Raw genomic sequence first — 21749 nt, 5'->3', positions numbered from 1 at the left:
CCTTTCGTCTGTAGCTCTACAAAGTGGTAACGGGGGGTTCTCAATCACGAATCACGAGCTCATTTTCCTTCAAATAACTAATCACCTTTTTTTATACCATTTCACGCATTTCACGCATTTTGTATTAAAATGTGCTTGACTGATTGGTTGATTTTACTGATGGTCGAGTGAAAGAGCTCGCCCTCCATACATGGTCAATCTCTGGCTTAAGAGCCCATTACTGGTTCGTGCCATTGTCAATTTTTTACTACCATAAAATAATTTTTGTGAACGTAATTCTATTTTCGGTTTTCCCGAACGATTTTTGTCGGAATTACGGATAACGCGGTCGTCAAAACAAATAGATCACGGCTATCACGTAGAGAGGAGTCACCTCACTCGATCGTACACGACGTAATTCATGGGCAACCGCTGGTCAACAATGAGGTCATGAGCAAAAGGAGCAAAGAGCAAAATAACATCGTTGTAATGTGTTCATGTGCCGAATATTGACAAAATATCCAACCTTTGGCGACGAGGACAGTGATAATTACAGCAACGGAAGGTTAAACTGCTTTTTTTTGTAATAGTCCATTACCAGCTTTCTGAAAAAGCCATGTGAAATGATATACACGGAAAGATTTGTACACCAGGTAAGCTTGAGTAGGCCTGTTTGCATGGTTTGATAGGTCTTGTGTTAAAAGCAGTTAAAAGTAAGCTTTTGAACAATTCAAGAACAAAGATAAAACGTTTCAGAGCTTGTTATTGATTAAACTTAATCGATTGCTTTACAATGAAGAAGTGCTTCGTAGCGTCACTCTACATTTTCCATGATTCTCGTGATAACATGTTTATGCATAGACCTAGAGAGATGCAAGTTTGCTCGTCATTGAGAAGTTAATTCAGGTTTCTTCATTATGTGCTGTATTTGGAAGCTGAACATTAAGGAAGGATTAACGTGTGCAGTTTACAGTTGTATAAAGTTAAAAAACTTTCATCAATTGTGGAAAACAATGCAGTCTTTGTGACACTTACTTAACACTGAGTGACTGGGAAACAATGACATAGAAGCCCTACAAAATGCTTTTGGGGACAGAATTTTTGTCTAGGAAGGGACACTTGTTTGTACTGTAACATGACTTTTAATTGTCTGTAGACAGTACAGTGGTCACCAAGATAACTGAATCAGGAACTCGAAAATAAACTAAACATTGATACGAAAGTCGATTTTACTGGCAATGGCGAATTTCCAGGGCCGAACCAAGGATTTTTTGTCTATGGGGGCAAGATTTCCTGGCGGAAACTTCTTTAGTTTTCTTAGTTTTCCTGGCAGGGGCAACTGCCTCCCCCTGCCCCCCGCTAGGTATAGCCCTGATTTCTTAAAGCTTTGCAGACAAGGGTAAAACATGGGTATGTATTATAGAGGGTGCTAAAATAAAGTAATATTAATGTGTTCATGCTTTTCAGATTTGCTTAGTAATTAGACTGTTCACGGCCTCTCTATTTTTCAACGCCAAAAAATTCAATCAAAAAATACAAAAAAATAGAAGGCTGTGAACAGTCTACTTAGTAATAGAAATAATTTACAGTAGTCACATCACATGTAAAATGTGTTTGCAGCATGGCCAGTGCATTTGTTCCAGTGGATTTAGACAAGTTGTTAGATGAATTTGAAGAAAAGGAACAAGGTGAGCTCTATGTTCTCCGTTTGGAGAAGGGGAAGACAGTGTGAACAATATTACTTTTTATGAAATTAGTCTGAAAAGAGTGGTTTTCACTTGCCAAGCATCAAAAGTAATTGGCATTTGCATTTAGTTTTGCATTACAGCCACACTTAGTGATTGGTTTAAAACTCTCGCATCATTTTCTCAGCTAATCAGAAGTAAAACCCAAACCAATTTTGAATCGCTTGCACATGTTTTCTGTGCCTCGCGACAGCTACCTGTATTTGCCTCCAGTTTTGATTGGTTTACTGGATTGTCTGTGATTACTTTGGTTTTGGTTTTACAACAGTCAATTGAAAACTGCTCTAAATAGTCCGGCGGCTTAGCTCGAAATGTTAGTTGAATTGTGCACTTTTTGATACAAGCATGAAACTTGGCACAATGAAAGTGGTCACCAACAGAATTTTTTTTAGATATAGTGCCAAGCCCGAAAAACACCAGTTTCCATGGAAACCTTAATTTATTTACCCTATTCAGACCGAGCTTTTTTGGATCTTTTCAGACCTCCGTAACTTCCAGAATATTTAAGCAATCACAATGAAACTTAGGGAATATATAGTATGTCCAAACACCTATCTTTTGGTATACGTCACGTGGGAAGATGACGTCACATGACGTGACAATTACATCATAATGTCAAAACAGCCGCCATCTTGGATCCGCCATCTTGGATTTCGAATTTTTTCCAAAACGTCATAAAACCGCCCAAAATTACTGCAGAGTACTCAAAATCAATAAAACTGTGATTAAAAACCGTAAAAGGATAATAATAATTGCATTAAAATTATTTTTCATTAATAAAAACACGAAAATTACAAAATTGGGAAAACATGCCTGTCAAAATGCCGTTGCCATGGTGACGTCAAGCTCCTGACACAACAACTTACCCTACCAAATTATTTCCTGATAAATTTCAGATAAACTTGCAAAGTTTGGTAGCGTTTGGTTGAATCTTGAAAAAGTTATAAGCGTTCAAAGTCAGCGCGGGCAATTTCCGCCCCTCCCGGTCTGGATAGGGTTAAAATCAATGAAATTTCGTGAAATATTTGTTTTTTCCTGGTTTATAGACAAATATTATTATGCCAGGTAGTGATACCAAGTCGCACAAATTTACATTCTAAATTTACGTACAAATTTAGAATGAAATGCTGTAATTTACATGTAGACTGTTCACAGCCCTATATTTTCCTATTTTTCTTCTGTTAGCGAACGGTTAGACCTGGACGCTAGCGCAAAACGAAAGATGCGAGGGAGCAGAGGGCGGGGAACGAAAAATCTTTTCCCATGCAATAATTTCCTATTAAATTATTGGTATCAAACAGATGGTAAAAAATAACAATTGTAAGCCTAATGAAAAGCATTCATATCTGTATTTATGAATAAAAATCAACAATAAAAGGTTTATAAAAGTACAAGAAGAAATACTTTGTGGGGAAGGGGCAGGGGGGCCTCTCGGCTGAAAATTTCATTGCTGTTTACTAGCTGAAAATAGGAAATTGGCGTTGGCACTATATCAAGAATTGATTAGTATGCGAATGCTTGTAATCCTGCAAAGTTTGGTGCTTGTATCAAAAATCGCACAATTCAGGAGCTAAGCCGCCGGACTAAAATAGACACCCTTCTCCTTGCTCAGTTTTAAATTTTTGTGCATGACTAACAACCTATATGAGATGCCTCACTGATCTCTGTAGAGCAAAATAAGTTTTTATGAAATGTTCAGGGTGAATTTTGGACGTAACTTTTGTAAGTGGTGGCCTGAACATGAGACCTTTTAGAGGTGACTTTTTATTCAAGCTGTTTTTGTCATGAAATCAAACAGCTGAATTTTATTTTGAATTTGTTTTGCTGTTCAGTGTTTATGAGTCCAGACATAAGTTCAGAAAATCCTCTCAAAAAGCAGATTAGTACATGTACATTCTGATTCCTGTGCTGTTGGTAATGTTGTTATGTGTTTAGGATTAGACAAGTTTGACAAAAAACTGTAGAATGTTGAATAAAAATTATAAATTAAAATTACCAAAGAAATACAAAAACTAATGGTAGTGTAATGGTAGTGGAAAATTCAAAGAGATCAAAGAGCTTTTAAAAGATCTTTGGACTTCAAAAGGAAAAATACATTTCAATTGTTTGCTTCATTAAAGTGCTCTGCAGAAGAATTCTTGAGTGGAGTGCTCTATCACCAAAACCTAACTTACATGTAATTGATTTTCTGTTGTTCTTGTGTAGCACCCAAGTCAGAACAGCCAGCTACTTATGGTGCATTAACTACAGACAGAAAGCAGATAGCAAGACGGAACTTTCAAACATCATTCCCTAGTATTGAGGAAGAGGTGTTATCTTATCAAGGATCTGATAAGAGCCCCTTGGATGTCAAGAGCGATAGTGACAGTGACAGTGGCAGTATTAATGGCGTGATACAAGCAGCTGAAGCTATTACAAACCAAAATGCACAAAGTCTTGTCGACAAGAATGCTTGTGTAAGTGACACACTTGAAGGAAATGGTACCAGTGAGGTTACTAGTTCTGGGCACTTGGACGTGGGCATTGAAGAGCGCTTGAACCAAGATCTTGAGTTACTTAATGATGAATCTAATGTGGTGACTTTGCCGATTGATGAACAAGCATTTGACATTCAGGAGGCTAACAGTAATGCCAAAGATAGCGTGGAAGAGCAAATCTATAGAACAAATGAGGTGCTAGCTTCACACTCCGCTCAGGTAACAAGTGTTTCAGATGAAGAAACACAATTTGTGAGCATTAATGAACAAGAAAACAACTTAGAACAGTTAAGAGTAGGTGAGGTTAACCAGTATGGCACTTATGGATTAGTTGATTTAACTTCAGAGACAGCAGGGACTCCTGAACAAACTATGGTTAGCAGCGGGTCTCAGCCTCAAGATGATAGCAGTCATGGCTATGAGAAGCAAGAAAACAACTTAGAACAGTTAAGAGAAGATGAGGTTAATCAGTATGGCACTCAAGCATTAGTTGATTTGACTTCCGAGTCAACAGAGACTCCAGAACAAACTGTGGCTGGTGGTGAGTCTCTGCATCAAGACACTAGCAGTCATGGCTATAAGAACGATTCCACACCCCAAGACCAGTCATGCACTGTCCATCTTGACCAACCTGAATCATCCATTGTTCCAGCGGCTGATGACAGTGAGACTTATTTTTCTGAGGTTAATGAAACTCCTAATGAAGAAATGCAAGATTTTAGTGCACAGGATGAAGCTGAGAATCAACATATTGATGTCCAAGATGAATTCAGTGGAATTGCATCTGATCATGTATCAGAACAAGATGGCTTTGAGACAGATAATCAACCTCTCCCGACAGGATTGGAGGAGCGTACACAGTCACCTGTCTTGACCATGACAATGCAGTCTCATGGCTCGTTAGAAGCTCGGCGTATCAGTTCAGGAGAAGCATGCCTTGGCAAAGTCCCACCCATTTGGGTTCCTGACTCTGTTGCTACGCACTGTATGAACTGTGGGTTGAAGTTTAGTGTTATTAAGAGAAGACATCACTGCAGAGCTTGTGGAAAGGTATAGTAAGTAGTATACATGTAACTTGTTACTCTTTAAGGTTATAATAAGCTGTGCAGTGTGCACATAAGCTCTTTGTTTATGTATGACTGTGTAAAGTATAGACTAGTAATGTGCCTCTCCTTGGTTTTGCAGTTATAAAAAATAACAATTGATATAAAAATAACTTGGTAATAAGGCACACCCCAAACTTAGCGGCTTGATTGTGTTACTTCAAAAAATATCCATACTCCCCTACACTGACACAGGGTTTTTGGTTTGAGTCCCCCCTCTCTCACTTTTCCAATCATTGTCAGGTTGAACATTCAGCTACTATTAGGCCGCCATGTTCTACTTGGAACAATGAAGATTTGGAATTACAAACTATTTTGGTTCGTTTGCTTGAGTTTTGTTTTTTCATGTTCTGTTTTAAAAAGAACTTTGACTACCAGTATTTTCTTGGTTTGGTTGAAAGGACTGTTGCATACTGATCTTTTAAACCATTTCAACCAAAAACTTCAACCAAATCAACTATTTTATCCAATTTTGATTGATTGATTGATTTATATATTTATTTATTTAACAATTCCTTATGTACACGGTAAAAACATCAGGTGATTCTAGTAAGTTATAATAAAAATTAATACAAAGTAAACTATCAATAACAGTCCATGCATAATACTAATTAATAAAATTGAAAAAATCCTATTTTAAATATTAAACTAATCCTGTTTTCCATGAATGCCGTGTCTAACTTTGCTTTTAAATTCATTAAAGGATTTTGTCATCCTGAGATTGCAGGGTAGGCTGTTCCAGAGAGTTGCACCACCGTAACTAAAGCTATTTTTCATATAGTTAGTTCGTGGATGAGGTACAACCAGTTTGTTTTCGGAATCCCTTTTCGGAATCCCTTGATGCTGGTTGAAAAAGATTTTTTCAGTTCTAGAACAAGAAAAAACTCAACTTACCAAACCAATCTTTAAATTGTTGATAAAAAAACAACATTAGCCTCATACGATTACCATGTATGTAGTCATACATGTATAGATGTTGCAGTTAATTTTTGATCTCAGTTAATTTTTTTTTAACTAGTTAGTATTTTTTCTAACTAGTTTTTTTTTATATTCTAGGTTAATCAGTAGAAAAAGTAATACACCTCCCCTCCCTTGATGTCTCATTACCCCACCCCCCTTACTATCTGCTATTAATATTATCCCCCTCCTCTAAGTACTATCATCTATTTTTTTTTCTTTTTACTAACCTGCACTGGATTTGAACTCTTGACCTCTGGATTTGCTGTCCAACCCCTTACCACTTTGCCACATAGGAAATGTTGGATGAACCACTATTTTTTAAAAATATATGACTCCAACTCATACCCTAACCCTAACACTATTATTTACCTAGTATAAAAAATTAACTAGTTAGAAAAAAGCTAACTAGGTAAAATTTAAAATTAACTGAGATCAAAAATTAACTGCAACACAGACACTAATGACATTAAGTGGATTGCCATGAATTCCAACAGAATGATTTTATTACAGGCTCTTTGCTCTTCTTGCTGCAACATGAAGTTTTTGTTACCATACATGGACAACAAGGAAGGTCGTGTTTGCCAAGTGTGCTGTAATGCTCTGCTGAGAGGTAATCAAGTCTGTGACAGCACAAGACGTTGTTTATGACGAAACAGTGTACATGTACATACAGTATTAATATTAATTTTATTGTGCATTTTTATGCTGAAAATAAATTATATTTTTAGCATAAAGTTGCACAATATGAGTAATGAATGCCCCTTTGAAACCATGATATCATGCCATTTGCAAGGATTGCATTGTGTTACAGTCAACTCTTTTTAAAACGGACACCTTCAGGACTGGCTCCAACTGTCTGTCTTAGAGAGGTGTCCGTCTTGTTGGGAGTTTAGTTACAGTAAAATGACTGAAAAACGGCAGGAATGGGACCAACACCAGGTGTCCGTCTTATGAAGGTGTCTGTCTTATAGAGGTGTCCGTTAAGAGAGTTGACTGTATTTTCACTTGTTGGTTTGGAAACTTGCAAACAACTTGACTTGACACGACAAAAGCAATTTGTATAATTTATACATATAAGGTTGAGGCTACATGGGAGGCACAGTGCCCTATTGGCTAGTTTGCCGGAATAGTTTGTTATGTTCTTGAGCAAGACACTACTCTCCCAGTACTGTAGCCCATATGTAGAAGATACACCCGGGCAGCATTTTTTTAGGTTTTCCTGATAATTTGCCAATACTCATTTACTCTCCTTGTTGGAGAGAGGCATTGTGAGAGGAAAGTGTTTTTTCCCAATAGCACAACACAATGACCTGAACTCAGGCTGCTTGATCTGGAGTCCAGGCTGCTTGATCTGGTTAGCGTGCCAGACTTCGGATTAAGTGATCTGGGTCCGAGCCCTGGCCAGGGTCACTGTGTTGTGTTCTTTGCCAAGACACTTTACTCTCATAGTGCCTCTCTCCACCCAGGTGTATAAATGGATACCAGCAGGGGGTACCCTGCAATGGACTAGCATCCCATTCAGGGAGGAGTAGAAATATTTCTAGCCACTTAATGCTAGAAACTGGAATAATCTCTGGCAGTATAGACCCCACATCTCAATGAGTGAATAAAGTGATTTTGGTTCTTTTTTCAGCCCAGGCATTATCACAGGTGTTAGAAAACCGAAGTAATGAGAACCTTGCAAGTGATTTTAACAGTGTGCTCCAAGACTCACAAGATGTACTGCTGGAAGACGTTTTAGAAGAAGATGAAGAGTTGCCAGAAGACCTTGACCAGCAAGAAATAGCAGAAGGTGCCGAGGCTATTGGAGATGACACTGCAAATCTAGATTTGTCAGATGCAGGTACACTCAAGAATTTCAACATTAATAATCTTGTTTCTTCTAAATGCCCAGAATAAACAATACAGTGCCATAGCAAGGGTAAAATAAGTGGGGGGGGGGGGGCATGCGAGCGCCAGAGGCGCGAGCCGCTAGGGGGGTCTGGGGGCATGCCCCTCAGAAAATTTTGAAATCTAGAAGCTTGGAAATGCTATGCGTTCTCCAAGAGCTATTTGTGATTTACGCATATATCGCGAATTATTTACTTTCTACACTGTCTCAGCAAACCGCTGAAGAGAGTATAACACTTGCAACGTCAATTATAAAATAGAAAACTGACTGTCTATGTATCTTGAAACCAGCAAATTTTTCACCTTTCAGAGTCATCATAGTACGTTCTGGTCTTAATTTCTGGTTTATTTTAGTTTTTGGCCGTTTAACATTGTTGTGCATCACCCTACGTACGTTAAGAAAATGAAAAAAGGTAAAAATGTTATTGTTTCAAACCTCTCGGGAGATAAAATATTTTATTTTCAACATTTAATACAGGTCTGTTTTTCCTTTTTGGCCCATCCCCTTGCTACGGCACTGCAATATTATACATTTATTTAACATTTTGATGTCATCATACAGATAGTGTAGTGAAATTTAAAACGAAACTGCAACAGAAGTCTCAATACTAGAATTTATTTAAATGAATAGTTTTACATAATTACTATAAGCATGACATGTAAATTAATTAATAATTTATAAATATCAGTAAAATTGTTCATCAGAACTCCGTCAAATTTTGGAAAATTTATAAGTGTTTACAAGTTTTTAAGTATGACTTGTTGAAACTTTTGGTTTTAATTAGCATTACCCAGCAGTCAAAATAGCTTAAAATTTCTCCTTTAAAAATGAGAATATGTTATTTCAAATGTCAAATCTCAAACTGAATAACTATACTATTTAGTTGTAATTCAGAAACAATAGACATATACCTGAACATGATTATCAGTGTTGAAGAGAGCTCATTCTTATTTCCTAGGAGTGGACGTCACAACAGAACGGTCCCCACTGCCAGTTCTTCCTCCATTACAACTCCCTGTAGTACCACCCACAGACACCACAGGGACCCCATTATCCACGCCCACATCCCCTGCTCTCTCAGATGACAGCGATTGTCTGTTTCGATTAGATGTCGATAATGTGCGATCTTTGTTGCCGCAAGACATAACTGCACTGCCTCCAGTACTGAGAGTTAAAAATGAAGGTACAAGTGCTTATCCCCTGGGGGGGGGGGGGGGGGTACTCCGGCTTGTAAATGACGGGGATGATCGAATGGAAGCAGAACTCAGGACCCAAAAAAATCCCCAAGTCTTCCGACATTACCCAAAAAAAATCCCTGGACCAAAAATAACCCCTCAAAATTACCCCTAAATTGCCAGGAGGGGCAAGAATAAATTATAACACAAAGAAAACCATAAAAAATTGAATGCTCGTGTTTGTTTATTCACCATACCATAAATACGCCAAGGCCGCACCAAGGCACTTTACCCCAAAAATCCCTTATTTAAATCAAGTCACCCAAAAAATACTTGCCAAATTTTTCAACCCAAAAAAATCCTGGAATCGAAAATTTCAAACCCAAAAAATCCTTCGATCTTCCCCGTCATTTACAAGCCGGAGTACCCCTCCCCCCCCCTGGGTGCTTATCCACCCTCAAAATTACCTTTATCATTGTACAGGTAGTTGGCAGACACTGCTGACAGGTTGCATGGTTCTACTCCATTAGGAAAATAACTTTACACATGTACATTGTGATTTCTTTTTTAGAGATATCTATTCAAGAGAGGCCTGATCCTGCAGAAATCATGTATCAGCTTAAAGGTGCTAAAGTTTACTTACTTTTTTAATGTTTTAGCTATTATTTCATCTGTGTTATGAGGGATTTTATACTGAACAGTGCAGCATTCATTCATTCATTCATTGTGAGACAAGTTGTGTTTAAACATTGCTTCGTGTCAACAAGGCAACAGCAAAATCAATGTACCATTATCTTGTTGACACTCTCTCCCAACAATGGTCAGTAAATATTTACATTGTATTTAATATTAAGAATTATCTTCATTTTTTATCTGGTTAATCTTACACTGGTATACTCTTTTCTCTAACAGGTCTTCATGAAACTATTGTATTCTTACTGAATAAAAACTTGGTGGTCAAAGTTAGCATAGTAAAATGTAAGTCTGTTAGAGTTCATAGAATACAGAGTTAGTAAAAGTTTTTCTCAAGTCTAACTGCACTTCATGTATCTCTTGTTTCTATTACATAAACTACAGTACTAATTACCCGCTTATAAGAACCTGCAATTTAAGAACCTGTTAGCTTAAAAATATCAATTTAGACCCCATTTACATAAGAACCTATTTAGCCTAAAATTTGAAACAGGTTCTTATAGAAAGGTTCTTATAGAAATTAACCTAATAAAATCTTCATATATGTATATATTTCATTAGATATATATCATTAAATCAACTTTTAGCCTGATACTGAAAATTAAAATATCTACTAAAATGGGTCATGGCCACATACTGTACTGTCTAAAGGCCAGGCCTGTTTTGGCATTAAATTTATAAACATGCCACCTTTCTACCATTCACAGGTGTATAATATATTTCTCATTAAATAAGAACCTATTTAAGAACCTGCGTAGCCTAAAATTCCACTAAGCACCATTTACATAAGAACCCGTTTAGGCTAAATTTGAAAAAATGGGTTCTTATAAGCGGGTAAGTACTGTATGCTGCTTTCATTGGATGGTAGTTTCATTGCATCCACCACTTAACATAGTCTAGTAGATAAAAAAGTTTTGTCAATCAAATAAAACAAGGAGAAATGAAAAGTTTTTGGTAACATTTCTTCTTTTGTGTTCCAGTAAGCTGTTGCGTCAAACGTAAATGTTGGTGTTTTGTGACTGAAGGAATGGGAGCTGCTAACCAAGAGGAAATGGTAAATACTTATTTTATTATTATTTTTTCCATGAAATATTAAGAAAACATTTCAGGGATGAGTTTTCCGGGCTTGTGTTTTGTTTAAGATTCCTTCAGCTTGAAGTGTTTGCTCACTTTGATAAAATCTCTGTCATCTCGGTACCTTTAGAATTCATATATTTGTATGTTTCAAATGACTTGTAAGGAAACCTCTGCATGGCCTTATTGTCTTACAGCCTTGGCCACATTATGGTTTCCTCTAAAGTGGTTTTAAATTGAGTGTTGTAAAACCAAAACCAAAGTAATTAGTTGTAATTACTCTGGCCAATCACAAAGGACACAGACAATCCAGTAAACCAATCAAAACACAAAGAAAATACAAGTAGCTGGCAGAAAGCACGGGAAAACCTGCGCAAGAGAGTCATGATTGGTTTTGGTTTTACTTCTGATTGGCTGAGCAAGTGGCGCGAGAGTTTTAAACTGGTCAATCACTAAGCGTAGTAATGCAAAGCAATGCAAACACAAATTACTTTTGACACTCAAGTAAAAACCGCTCTATTTGCCCTGATATATTAGGCTTCATTATATTTTAAACTACAGAATTAATACAATACAATGTGTTTTTCGGTTCAGTAGATCAGACTGAAAATATTTTAATAACAAATTTTGTTTATCGCTCATTGAAGTTTTTTTTTATAACTATACAGGTGGTTTTGCTGGAGTGTCTTCGTAAAGAGGCAATGCTCCCTAAAGATGTTCTCTCACACTTTAACACAGCCTTTGCATATGCAAAGCAAGGTAGAATCTTTTAACTGTTCAGGGATTTTCTCCACTTAAGATTACCACTCTGACTATTGCTAATCAATCTTCACAGCTATTATACAGTTCAACCTCTTTAATACATAGTATTTATGCAATGCTTTCAAGTGGTATACTATGGAATATCCCACGAGTCACTTGTATTTTCTTCTTGGTACACACACAAGCCTTTAGGCGAGTGTGTTTACCAAGAAAATACAAGTGACAAGTAGAATATTCCATATTAGTAAATTAAATCGCGAAAATTAGTACTTGCGAAATTAATTGAGAATAAGGTATCTACCATCTCCAACTACAAAGCGGACCTATGAGGGAACACCATCTGTTAGTCGGAATAATAATGAGGATCGAAATGCACCAATCACAGCAAACCAACGTGCATAAATAGCGACGCGTAAACTATCGACCTCATCGCCTGATGAAGACTAGCAGTATTGTAGTCGAAACGTCGCGATCAACATCTCAAAGCGATTCTATCGTGAGACAAACGAATAAACGTTCATTACCTATCTTACACCATGATGAACAATATTCACATCTTTAATGACAGTTTCCTATATTCTGATTGACTGTATTTTCTGTTGTCAGGTCACACAGTGTCAGAACTTGGTTACACAATTTTTGGTCAACCTTTTCTTGGCAGTAGTGACAATGCAGGATTCCTTTATGTGAAGCCATCATTTCAGGTAGGGTTTGAAGGCAAAAGTGTCAACAAAGGCCAAAGCTATGTTAAAATCATTGAAAAGCTACCAATTTTTGCAGGTTAAATGTGACACAAGATTTTAATCCTCGGAGTGTCATACAGGACTTCTCAAAACTGATGTCCTGAAAATTTCTGAAGATGTCCAAAGATTTTCCAAGATTTTCTTTTACCCCTTCGGCACCCAGACTTTATTTTGATACATACAGTTAATATTTGTCCAGCTAACTTTTTGGAGCATAAGCCTTCCCAGGGAGGTCACAGTTAGTATTAAAAACACCCTGTAAGAAAGCATTTGTTTAAAAATACCCACTTTCAGTCTATGACTCGATAGAAACACACGACTATCACAAGCTGTTGACATAATGATGCAACATGAAGCAGGAGCAAAGAAAATTTACAAAATTAATGAATAATCAAAGCAAACAAGTGATTTGAAGATGAGTTGTTTAACCATGACGTGAGCATGGGACAAAGAAATAAATTTGAGTTCCCGACGGGAATCGAACCCATGGCCTCCCAGATACTGATTGGAGGCTCTAACCAACTAAGCTATGAGAGACTCGTGGTGAGCTGGGCCATTTACTTGGTTGGAAAAAAATTATGATCGCCATCTTATTATTTACTATAAACAAGTGCTTTTCCTTTCTTTCTCACTCAATAAAGCCATGAAAACGCTCACCTGTAGCTGTTGCTCTCGCGGCATTTCTTGTTCTCTAAAGCTTTCACATCTGTTTCAATAACTTGATAGAAACATGGAAAGAGTTTCTTTTTTCTTAATTACTGTATTTCTGTCTTGTTAATGTTTGCAGTGTCTCAAGAACATCCCTGTGCCTTCAACACCATATGTGGTAGGTGTGTTGATAAAGCGTCTGGAGACACCATGGGCTCAACTGTTTCCATTGAGACTTCAACTAAGACTTGGAGCTGAGTTCAGATGTGAGTTTTTTTTTTATTTTAAATCATTTTGTAAATGCTCATTAATTTCCAAAATAAAATAATCATCTTAAAGGAATTTAGTTTGCTGTATCAGAAGCTGGTTCATTTTACATGACATTTTATACTTCTTTGTACATGTGAACTGTCAGGTTTTACATAAATATACCTTATTACAGGAAATTTATGCTTTGTTAATTAAGGTATTGGAAATTAACACGATTTAAATTAATGCGAATTGAAGGAAAATTACTTCCCAGTAAAGGAAATTAACATGAAAGAGGGGGTAGCATTTCAAAATGAAGGAAATTAACGCGGCAAACACAAAGAAAAAAAACTTGGTGAGAAAGCATGAACAAGTTTATTCCTAAACGTAGGAATCTGAACGTCTTGAACCTTCTTCACAGTTTCAGTGATACCGGCAGATTTCTGCCCCGATGAAATAATGCCTTTTCCAAGGGGTCAAGAACGTCCGAATTGTATCGAGAAACTGGGGCCAAAATAATGAAAGTTAAGGTCATGGAAATTAACGCTACACTTAATTAACAGCACTTGCAGAAATTAACGTTAACAAAAATTAACGACTTAAATTAGCGCAAATTTTTGAAAATTTATTTGTGTTTATTTCATAAAGCGTTAATTTCCTTTAATAAAGTAACATAATACTGGGGTAGAACCCGATCATTCCAACCACCAGAAAAGGGGTATAGAGTATGGTGGTATTTAGGTATACAGTTGAACCCTGCTATTTCGAACCATCAGGGGAAACATTAAACGGTTTGAAATAGCAGAAGTTCGATATAGCGGATAGTTAATGACTGAAAGGCAAATCCAAGGGAAATGGGTTTTTGGAACAACATGGCGAGGAATTAGAAATAACCGAGTTCAAATTAGTGGGGTTCAACGGTACATAGTCACTTATGCAGTATGCATCAGTCACTTTTTTTTTCAAAGTTGTATACTGGTATCATTTTCGTTTTAATTGATGGTGTTGTCAGTTCTTATTTTGTTTTTCCTGTGGTAATAACTTCAAACAGAAATCCACCATTTTGTAAATTAAAACAGTTCTCCTTCAGTTGATGCATTGCCCCAACCCAAGTTATGACAATTGAGATCCTAAGTGAGCTGGTTTTGTTTGATTGTAGATTATCCCTGTCCACTGTTCAGTTTAAGGAACAGATCAACAGTGTATGGAGAAATTGGGCACACGATCATGAACCTGTTAGCAGTATGTACACATTGATTACTTACATGCATATTTTTAATTAAATAAACAATAGAGCACTCCAATATTCTTCTACCAGCAACAAGCACCTTTTTTTCTTAAGAAAGAACCTGTTTAAGAACCTAAAATAATAGCCTAATTTCCAATTACTGTATATAAGAACCTTTTTAGTCTAACATAGAAAAATGCAAGTTCATATATGCAAGTTTTTACTGTATAAGGTAAAGTCTGCATATGAGCCTAGTGGACCATCAGGCCAGATCTAGCTTATCCTGGTTTTGGACTAAGAGTATTTCTACTCCCCCTAGATGGGACACTTGTCCATGGCAGGGTTGCCCCCAGCAGTAAATACACCGGTACCCATTTATACACCTGGGTGGAGAGAGGCACCGTGAGAGTAAAATGTCTTGCCCAAGATCACGACACAACAACCCTGGCCAGGGTTCAAACTTGGGCCGCTCAATCTGGAGTCCAGCCCACTTACCATTAGGCCATTGCACCTTTCACAAGTTTTTACCATAATAGAGAAACATAAATGTTATGCAGCATGTAGGAGTCTTACCACAACTGGGGGATGTAGTTACATGACTTTGTACAGCATATGCTCAGTTCCACCAGTCACCTGTGTTAGCTCAGTGGGGACTGAGTAGCTTGTGTTACGGTTTGGTTAATATCTTTCTAACTTGTTTTTGTTAATAATTTTCCTCAGGATTTTAAGAATTTCCAGTATACATTACCAAGAGTAACAGGGCTTGTGATACACATGGAAGAAAAAAGACTTTAGTCAGACTGCCACAAGACAGATATGACGAGGTAAACAAGGGTCATAGAAAGGAGAAGCCACGAGCCAAGCGGACCACACTGCCGGAGCTTATCCCGGTTTCCGTAGCATTAAGCGGCTAGGAATATTTCTACTCCCCCCTGAATGGGATGCTAGTTCATTGCAGGGTTCCCCCCCAGCATTATGTCGGCGGTACCCATTTATACACCTGGGTGGAGAGAGGCACTATGAGAGTAAAGTGTCTTGCCCAAGAACACAACACAAGTGACCCCGGCCGGGTGCTTGAACTCGGACCGCTCGATCCGGAGTCCGGCGCTCTAACCATTAGGCCACCGCGCCTCCCAAACAAGGGTCATACAAAGATTTTTATCAATCATGCCCAGGCATACGGTTTGAAATTTTTCGGCCATTGTTTATTATAGGGTTTGAAAAAAGCCCCTTCTAGTCATCCGGGACAAGTAGATTTTCCTGTCAGGCAAATAACTTTTTGTGCTCACTTGCCTGATAGGAAGGGCCCAGGCAAGCAGTCTGCCGACTAAATTATAAATTAAAACAAAAAGTAAACTCAGCCAAGCATGTAACTACCTTGGGCAAGCAAACATTTAGAGTTGCTTGTCCAAAGCACAAGCTGGGGTTCAACTTTTTTGTTTTAAGCACAGTACTATTACCAGGGCTTGAAAAATTTTCATTTTTTTTTAAGCACAGTTATATTACCAGGGCTTGAAAAATTACAGAAGACTGCTGAAGTGTTTATGATCATTCAACTGTATTTTTCACTGAATGAAACGTTTTTATTGAAATAAATTTTGTTTAATGTTCACAATAGTTAGTGTAGTGGGCATGCTGTGTTCTGACATTTCTACTTTAGCAGTTACACTGTATGACTGTAATTCCATCCCTTTCTTGGCATCAATACCACATGCATTCTACATTACCTGAAACTATAAGCAGTTAATTTTCCAAACCTATCTTTATGTCACTTAACATCTGTCAGAAGGGCAGCTATTGAATGCAAAGGTTCTGTATATTATTCTCTAAAGAAGTTGATTTGTGTTCTTATTCTTAATAGGTAGTGAAGATTCTTAATGCAACAGATGAGCATGTGATGGCCCTTGGAGCTAACTTCAGCTTACAGGCAGACTCTCATTTGGTCTGTATGCAGAATGAACAGGGCTACAAAACTCAAGCAATTAACATACAGAATCAAGCCAGGAAAGGTATTTTCTGCTGACACATGTATTAATAAATTGTTATTTTAAATTTTTAAATGCCTTAGGGTGGATTTCCACTGACAAATAATTTTTACGTATGTTTTGGTGTGAAAAAGTAAGAGACAATGTATGCACGACTTGCGTATATGTTTATGCAAGTCGCTCATACCTTGTCTCTAAGTTTTTTCACGTGCGTAAAAAATTACGCGGCAGTGGAAATCCACCCTTACGGAGTGGAGGGGGCAGGAGGGAGCCCAGGACAAATGGGGCGGGAGGCAAGAGAAGAGAGGGAGGAAGAAGATTCCCAAGGTAGTGGAAACTGGGAGAAGAAGAGGGAGAACCACTAGGAGGGAGAAGGAGGGAACCACTAGGAAGCCGGACAGGAAGCAGGAGAAAATGGTACAGAAAGTGGGAGCTCCACTAAAAAGTAGGAGTGTTGCTATAGTGGAACCTTGATATAACAAAGGGCCAAGGGACTGGCAAAATGTGTTTGTTACATCAAGGTTTCATTATATCGAGGTTCTTTTCCATATGTATTTCTATTACTGGGACGAAGAATATCGTTCGTCATATCGAGGACTTTGAGATATAGAGGTTCGTTAAATCGAGGTTCCACTGTATATCTCCTCCTGATGAATTGCTAGCCCATTGCAGGTTACTCCTCAGTCAGCAATTTTGCCAAGATTCCCATAAAGTTCCACAGTGCCCATTAATTTATGCTCCTGGGTGGAGAGAGACACTGTGAGAGTAAAGTGTCTTGCTCTGAAGAACACAACACAATGATGCCGGCTAGACTTGAACCAGAACCCCTCTATCTGTAGTCTGACACACCGATCATAGGGCAGCACTGTGCCTCTCACGTGTTTGTAAAATAATGAAGCATTTCAAGTTATTTTTTTTGATTGATTACATTACTTTTTGCTGTTGTTTTGTTAAGTGACTGGGGCAAGCTTTGTTGTATTCAGTGGGGCACTGAAGCCCAGCAGTCCATTCATGGCCAAAGTCAACATTGTAGAAGGTTTGTTGCCTAAGTGCACCCCAAGGAATCTTTTACACCTCCTTAGTACAGTCAACTCTCGTTATAGCGGACAAGTTCGGGGCTTCGTTTATTGTCCGTTATAGCGAGAGTCCGTAATAGCGGGAGTAATTTCCAGTCAAACCTCTTTCACCGGGGATCTGGATTTTGTCCGTAATAGCGAGTGTCCGCAATAGCGGGGTGTCCGCAAGGCGAGAGTTGACTGTAACTATGTACTTATAAATGCACCCCAACTGGGGTGTGTACACACTTGCTAGCTTTAAGGTTATTATTTTTAGCGGCTACTAATTTAAGGAATTTTTTAGAGCAAGATTTAGCGACTATATACCGGTAACTGGAGTTTTTTCTGAAAAATCTAAAACGTTAGTGTTGTTGTGTAAACCAGTTTTTAATGAGCATATAGCTAAGATGGAAATAAATTATTAGTAAAAGAACAAACTCACTTGAAATTGAGCAAGCATTTGCATTGCCAGAAAGAACAAAATTTCTGGCATCTATTTTGAAAACATTTTTTCAAGTCAACAATTAATGCTTATTTTGTTTCCCCTTTGGGGTAGCAGGGAAGGTACTTAAATTTAAAGAGTATTAAATTTGACCGAGACAAATTAAATAGCAAGCACTAAATTTAGTGATTTTAGCCGAACTCTATCTTCCAAGATTGGACTGTAACATGCCGGTACATTCATTTCCGTCTACTTAACTCTAGTATACTAATGCACAGTCAAATTCTTGTTTTTGTTTTAGATGGCATTATGGTACAATTGATGCCAGAAGTGATTGACAAATTACGGCATGCTTTGAAGGAAATGCAGGACTATACCATTACCACAGGGATCCCGGGTGGGGGAGAAGAAGAGCTAGTCATTGTAGAGTGGGTCAGTCGTCAAAACACCCCACAGCAATCCAGGTATGTAGTTTGTACCAGCTGAAGTTGACATTCTGATTCATCTGTCTTCACACATACAGTTCTTTCTCCAGAGGTCCAAAAGGTCTGAAAAACTCCATTCTGAGCTCTCTACTGAACTCTGTGAAGTGTCACTGATTAGTTTTTGCTTACCGGTAGTTTTGAATTTTGTCTGCCAGCTTTCAATAGCTAATAATTTATTATTGGTAGAATGTAAGAGAAGTGATATATTATGTTAGCTGATCTATTAAACAGAATATTTATAAATTTTTAACTGTTTTATTGACAGCTTGTTTTAAACCTTTTAGCAGTGATATGATGTACATACATACTAAGTGCATGTTTCAAGGGCCATCTATCAAAAGAATGGCACCAGTATATCTAATTGAATAACAATGAGATGATGTGTGGAGAGAATGAACTCAGAAAAAATTCTGAGTTCACAGACGGGACTGCCTAATTAGCCATTAAAAGTTATGGCCAGTGGGTCATACTAATTAGCAATTATTATTAGACAGCAAGCTTGAGGTTTTTATCAACTGATAGATGGTAAAGGGATGAAACCCCGAGTCAACTATCAAAGTCAATAGATACTAAAATTAGATAACAAATTATTTAATTTGTTTTAAAAATGGTACTAGACAAGTGTTGATTGTTGTATCACAGTTTGTGCAGCCCAATAGATGGCCTACAGCTGGGCTCTTTTCCCAGTGTCAAGGTTCACAGTGGCTGTGACTTTACACGCAAGAATGTGTTTAGAATACAGTGGACAGAGGTGTACTTCTTAGGTGAAGGCCAACAGAGTGTGTCACGCAATCTTAATAAACTGACTGGAGAGCTGGCCAAGGCATTCTGTCAAACACTGATGCCCCACTTGTCCAAACTTAGCTCAGATGGCTTTAATTTCATTGGATTGAGAGTAAATTTGGATCCTGATAGTGTAAGAGCCATTGTTATTATATTGCTAAATGAGCTACTTTCAATTGTAACGTTTAAATCTTCCCCAACATTAAGCATCTTGCTTGTTTATGGATACTGTAAGTAGATTTTTCAATTCTTCAAACAGTCTACATCTAGATGTAGGTAATCCACAATGTGAATATACAGTGTATATACGTAGTGAATAGATTGATTGTCAACATGTAGATGTTGCACTCTTATTTCTACAGGAGATTGAAACAACTTTCTTCACAAGTGACTGTCAGTGACACTTCTCCATTAAGTCTTCCATCTGTCAATGTTGCATTTAAAGATAAACAGAAATATTTTCACTTTCACCACTTTACAATAAGTTTCTGGTTCAGGACATTTTGCTAATTTCCACAGTTTCTGTAGGGTGAAGCTACAGGCTTTCCCCATTTCCCCCGACACACATTTTATATACAGGGATGTAGCAAAGATTTCCAACAGGCGAAATTTTCTTGATCACAGGTGGAAAATTTGGGTCACATTAAAAGAAAGATCTAACCAGAAGCAGGCTTTTAGCCGGAAAAATCAAGTCCACGGGTGGTTATTTTTTCCACCTTTCACCTATTATTTACATCCCTGATATACCTTCCTGTCCTGCCCAAGAACACAAAACTACTAGCTAGCCCAGCCAGGACTAAAACCCAGACCTATCAACTCAGAGACTATTGCACAAACCATGACACCAACCTGCCTCCCATTTAATATAATTTTAATTATTTAAAAACAGAATTTTGCATTTGTAAATAGGTGTTTTTTATTAATTATAACTGTATATGGTTACTGCAGGTTGGCTATTTCACAGGAAGTAATCAGCAACTCTTGCCTGCCAGCATCATGTCAGATCTTGACGATGTCTTAGTGCCTGTCATTCACTCTGCCGCAAATCATCAGAGATGGCATTCTCTCAGTGTAGAATTGTTGTTTAAAATTTTAAGACTTCTTTGACAGACATAACTACCTGCTACCTCTGTCACTATGACAAATGCAAGCAGAGAACAAACCTGCTGGCAGGGAGAATGATCGAGTTCTTAGAATTAAGGAATACAGTCAACTCTTGTTATAGCGGACACGCTCAAGGCGTCATTTAATGTCCGTTATAGCGAGAGTCCGTAAAAGTGGGAGTTATTTCCAGTCAAACCTCTTTCTCCGGGGATCTGGATTTTGTCTGTTATAGCGAGTGTCTGCAATAGCCGGGTGTCCACAAGGCGACAATTGACTGATCTTGGTGTTGTAGAAACTATTGTTAGTTAGCTATTGTGCTGAGGTTTGGGTACATGGTTTATTGTCTTTTGAATCCTATGTTTTCCATCTGCAACACCAAGAAACTTCCCAATTATAGTTAAAGTAATGGTATGTGTAGGTACGTATACCTTCCATGAAACCACCCTGCAGAACCCTATAGAATCAAGAAAAACAGCTACAGAGCTTACATGTATTTGTACCATAAAATAATTATAAATAAATTATTTGCAACATTTTTAAACTGACCCCAAAAATGGTAACTGGTCATCCAAAATAAACTTGCTAGTTGGAAGACCAAAAAAAGGAGATGAAAATGTTGTGTTGGAGCTTGACAACTTTGGGTGATTACTAATTATATTGCTACACATTTTCTATTCTATTTCCATGTTGACTGGCTTTATACAAACTGCTAAATATTCATAGTAGACATAGTAGTATATTCATAATATTCATACTTTTGATGCATGCAAATATTATTATTTCATTTGCAAGACATGCAATTAGTCCGGCGGCTTAGCTCGAAATTTTACTTGAATTGTGCACTTTTTGATACAAGCATGAAACTTGGCACAATGAAAGTGGTCACCAACAGAAACTTTTTCAGATATAGTGCCAAGCCCGAAAAACACCGGTTTCCATGGAAACCTTAATTTATTAACCCTATTCAGACCGAGTTTTTTTTGGATCTTTTCAGACCTCCGTAACTTCCAGAATATTTCAGCAATCACAATGAAACTTAGGGAATATATAGTATGTTCAAACTCCTATCTTTTGGTATACGTCACATTTACAGATGACGTCACATGACGTGACAATTACATCATAATGTTAAAACAGCCGCCATCTTGGATCTGCCATCTTGGATTTC

At 37.6% G+C, this 21749-nt stretch overlaps 2 protein-coding genes across 2 annotated transcripts in view; one reads left to right on the top strand and one right to left on the bottom strand.

Moving 5' to 3' along the window:
• Positions 1-416: 416 nt before the first annotated feature.
• LOC144638117 (zinc finger FYVE domain-containing protein 9-like) lies at positions 417-21557 on the top strand. The gene is given in 20 exon segments (XM_078497299.1): positions 417-632; positions 1600-1667; positions 3930-5251; positions 6775-6874; positions 7898-8107; positions 9114-9338; positions 9902-9955; positions 10243-10308; positions 11004-11077; positions 11766-11856; positions 12466-12563; positions 13390-13516; positions 14659-14741; positions 15448-15508; positions 15511-15551; positions 16589-16736; positions 17668-17748; positions 18511-18673; positions 19337-19610; positions 20426-21557. Coding segments are annotated over 19 exon segments (3444 nt in total). The 5' UTR covers positions 417-632; position 1600; the 3' UTR covers positions 20585-21557.
• Positions 1710-21749, bottom strand: part of LOC144638335 (uncharacterized) — a 265610-nt gene continuing 245570 nt past the window's right edge. Inside the window, exon 3 of the mRNA XM_078497566.1 lies at positions 1710-1720. The gene's annotated coding sequence lies outside the window, so the exon portion shown is untranslated. The remainder of the gene's footprint in view (positions 1721-21749) is intronic.

The sequence above is a fragment of the Oculina patagonica genome, chromosome 14, assembly GCF_052425735.1.
Source record: "Oculina patagonica isolate OP01 chromosome 14, crgOcupat, whole genome shotgun sequence".
Taxonomy (NCBI): Eukaryota; Metazoa; Cnidaria; class Anthozoa; order Scleractinia; family Oculinidae; genus Oculina; species Oculina patagonica.
Note: the sequence above shows the minus strand (reverse complement) of the source record. Positions and strands in the feature narration are given on the sequence as shown.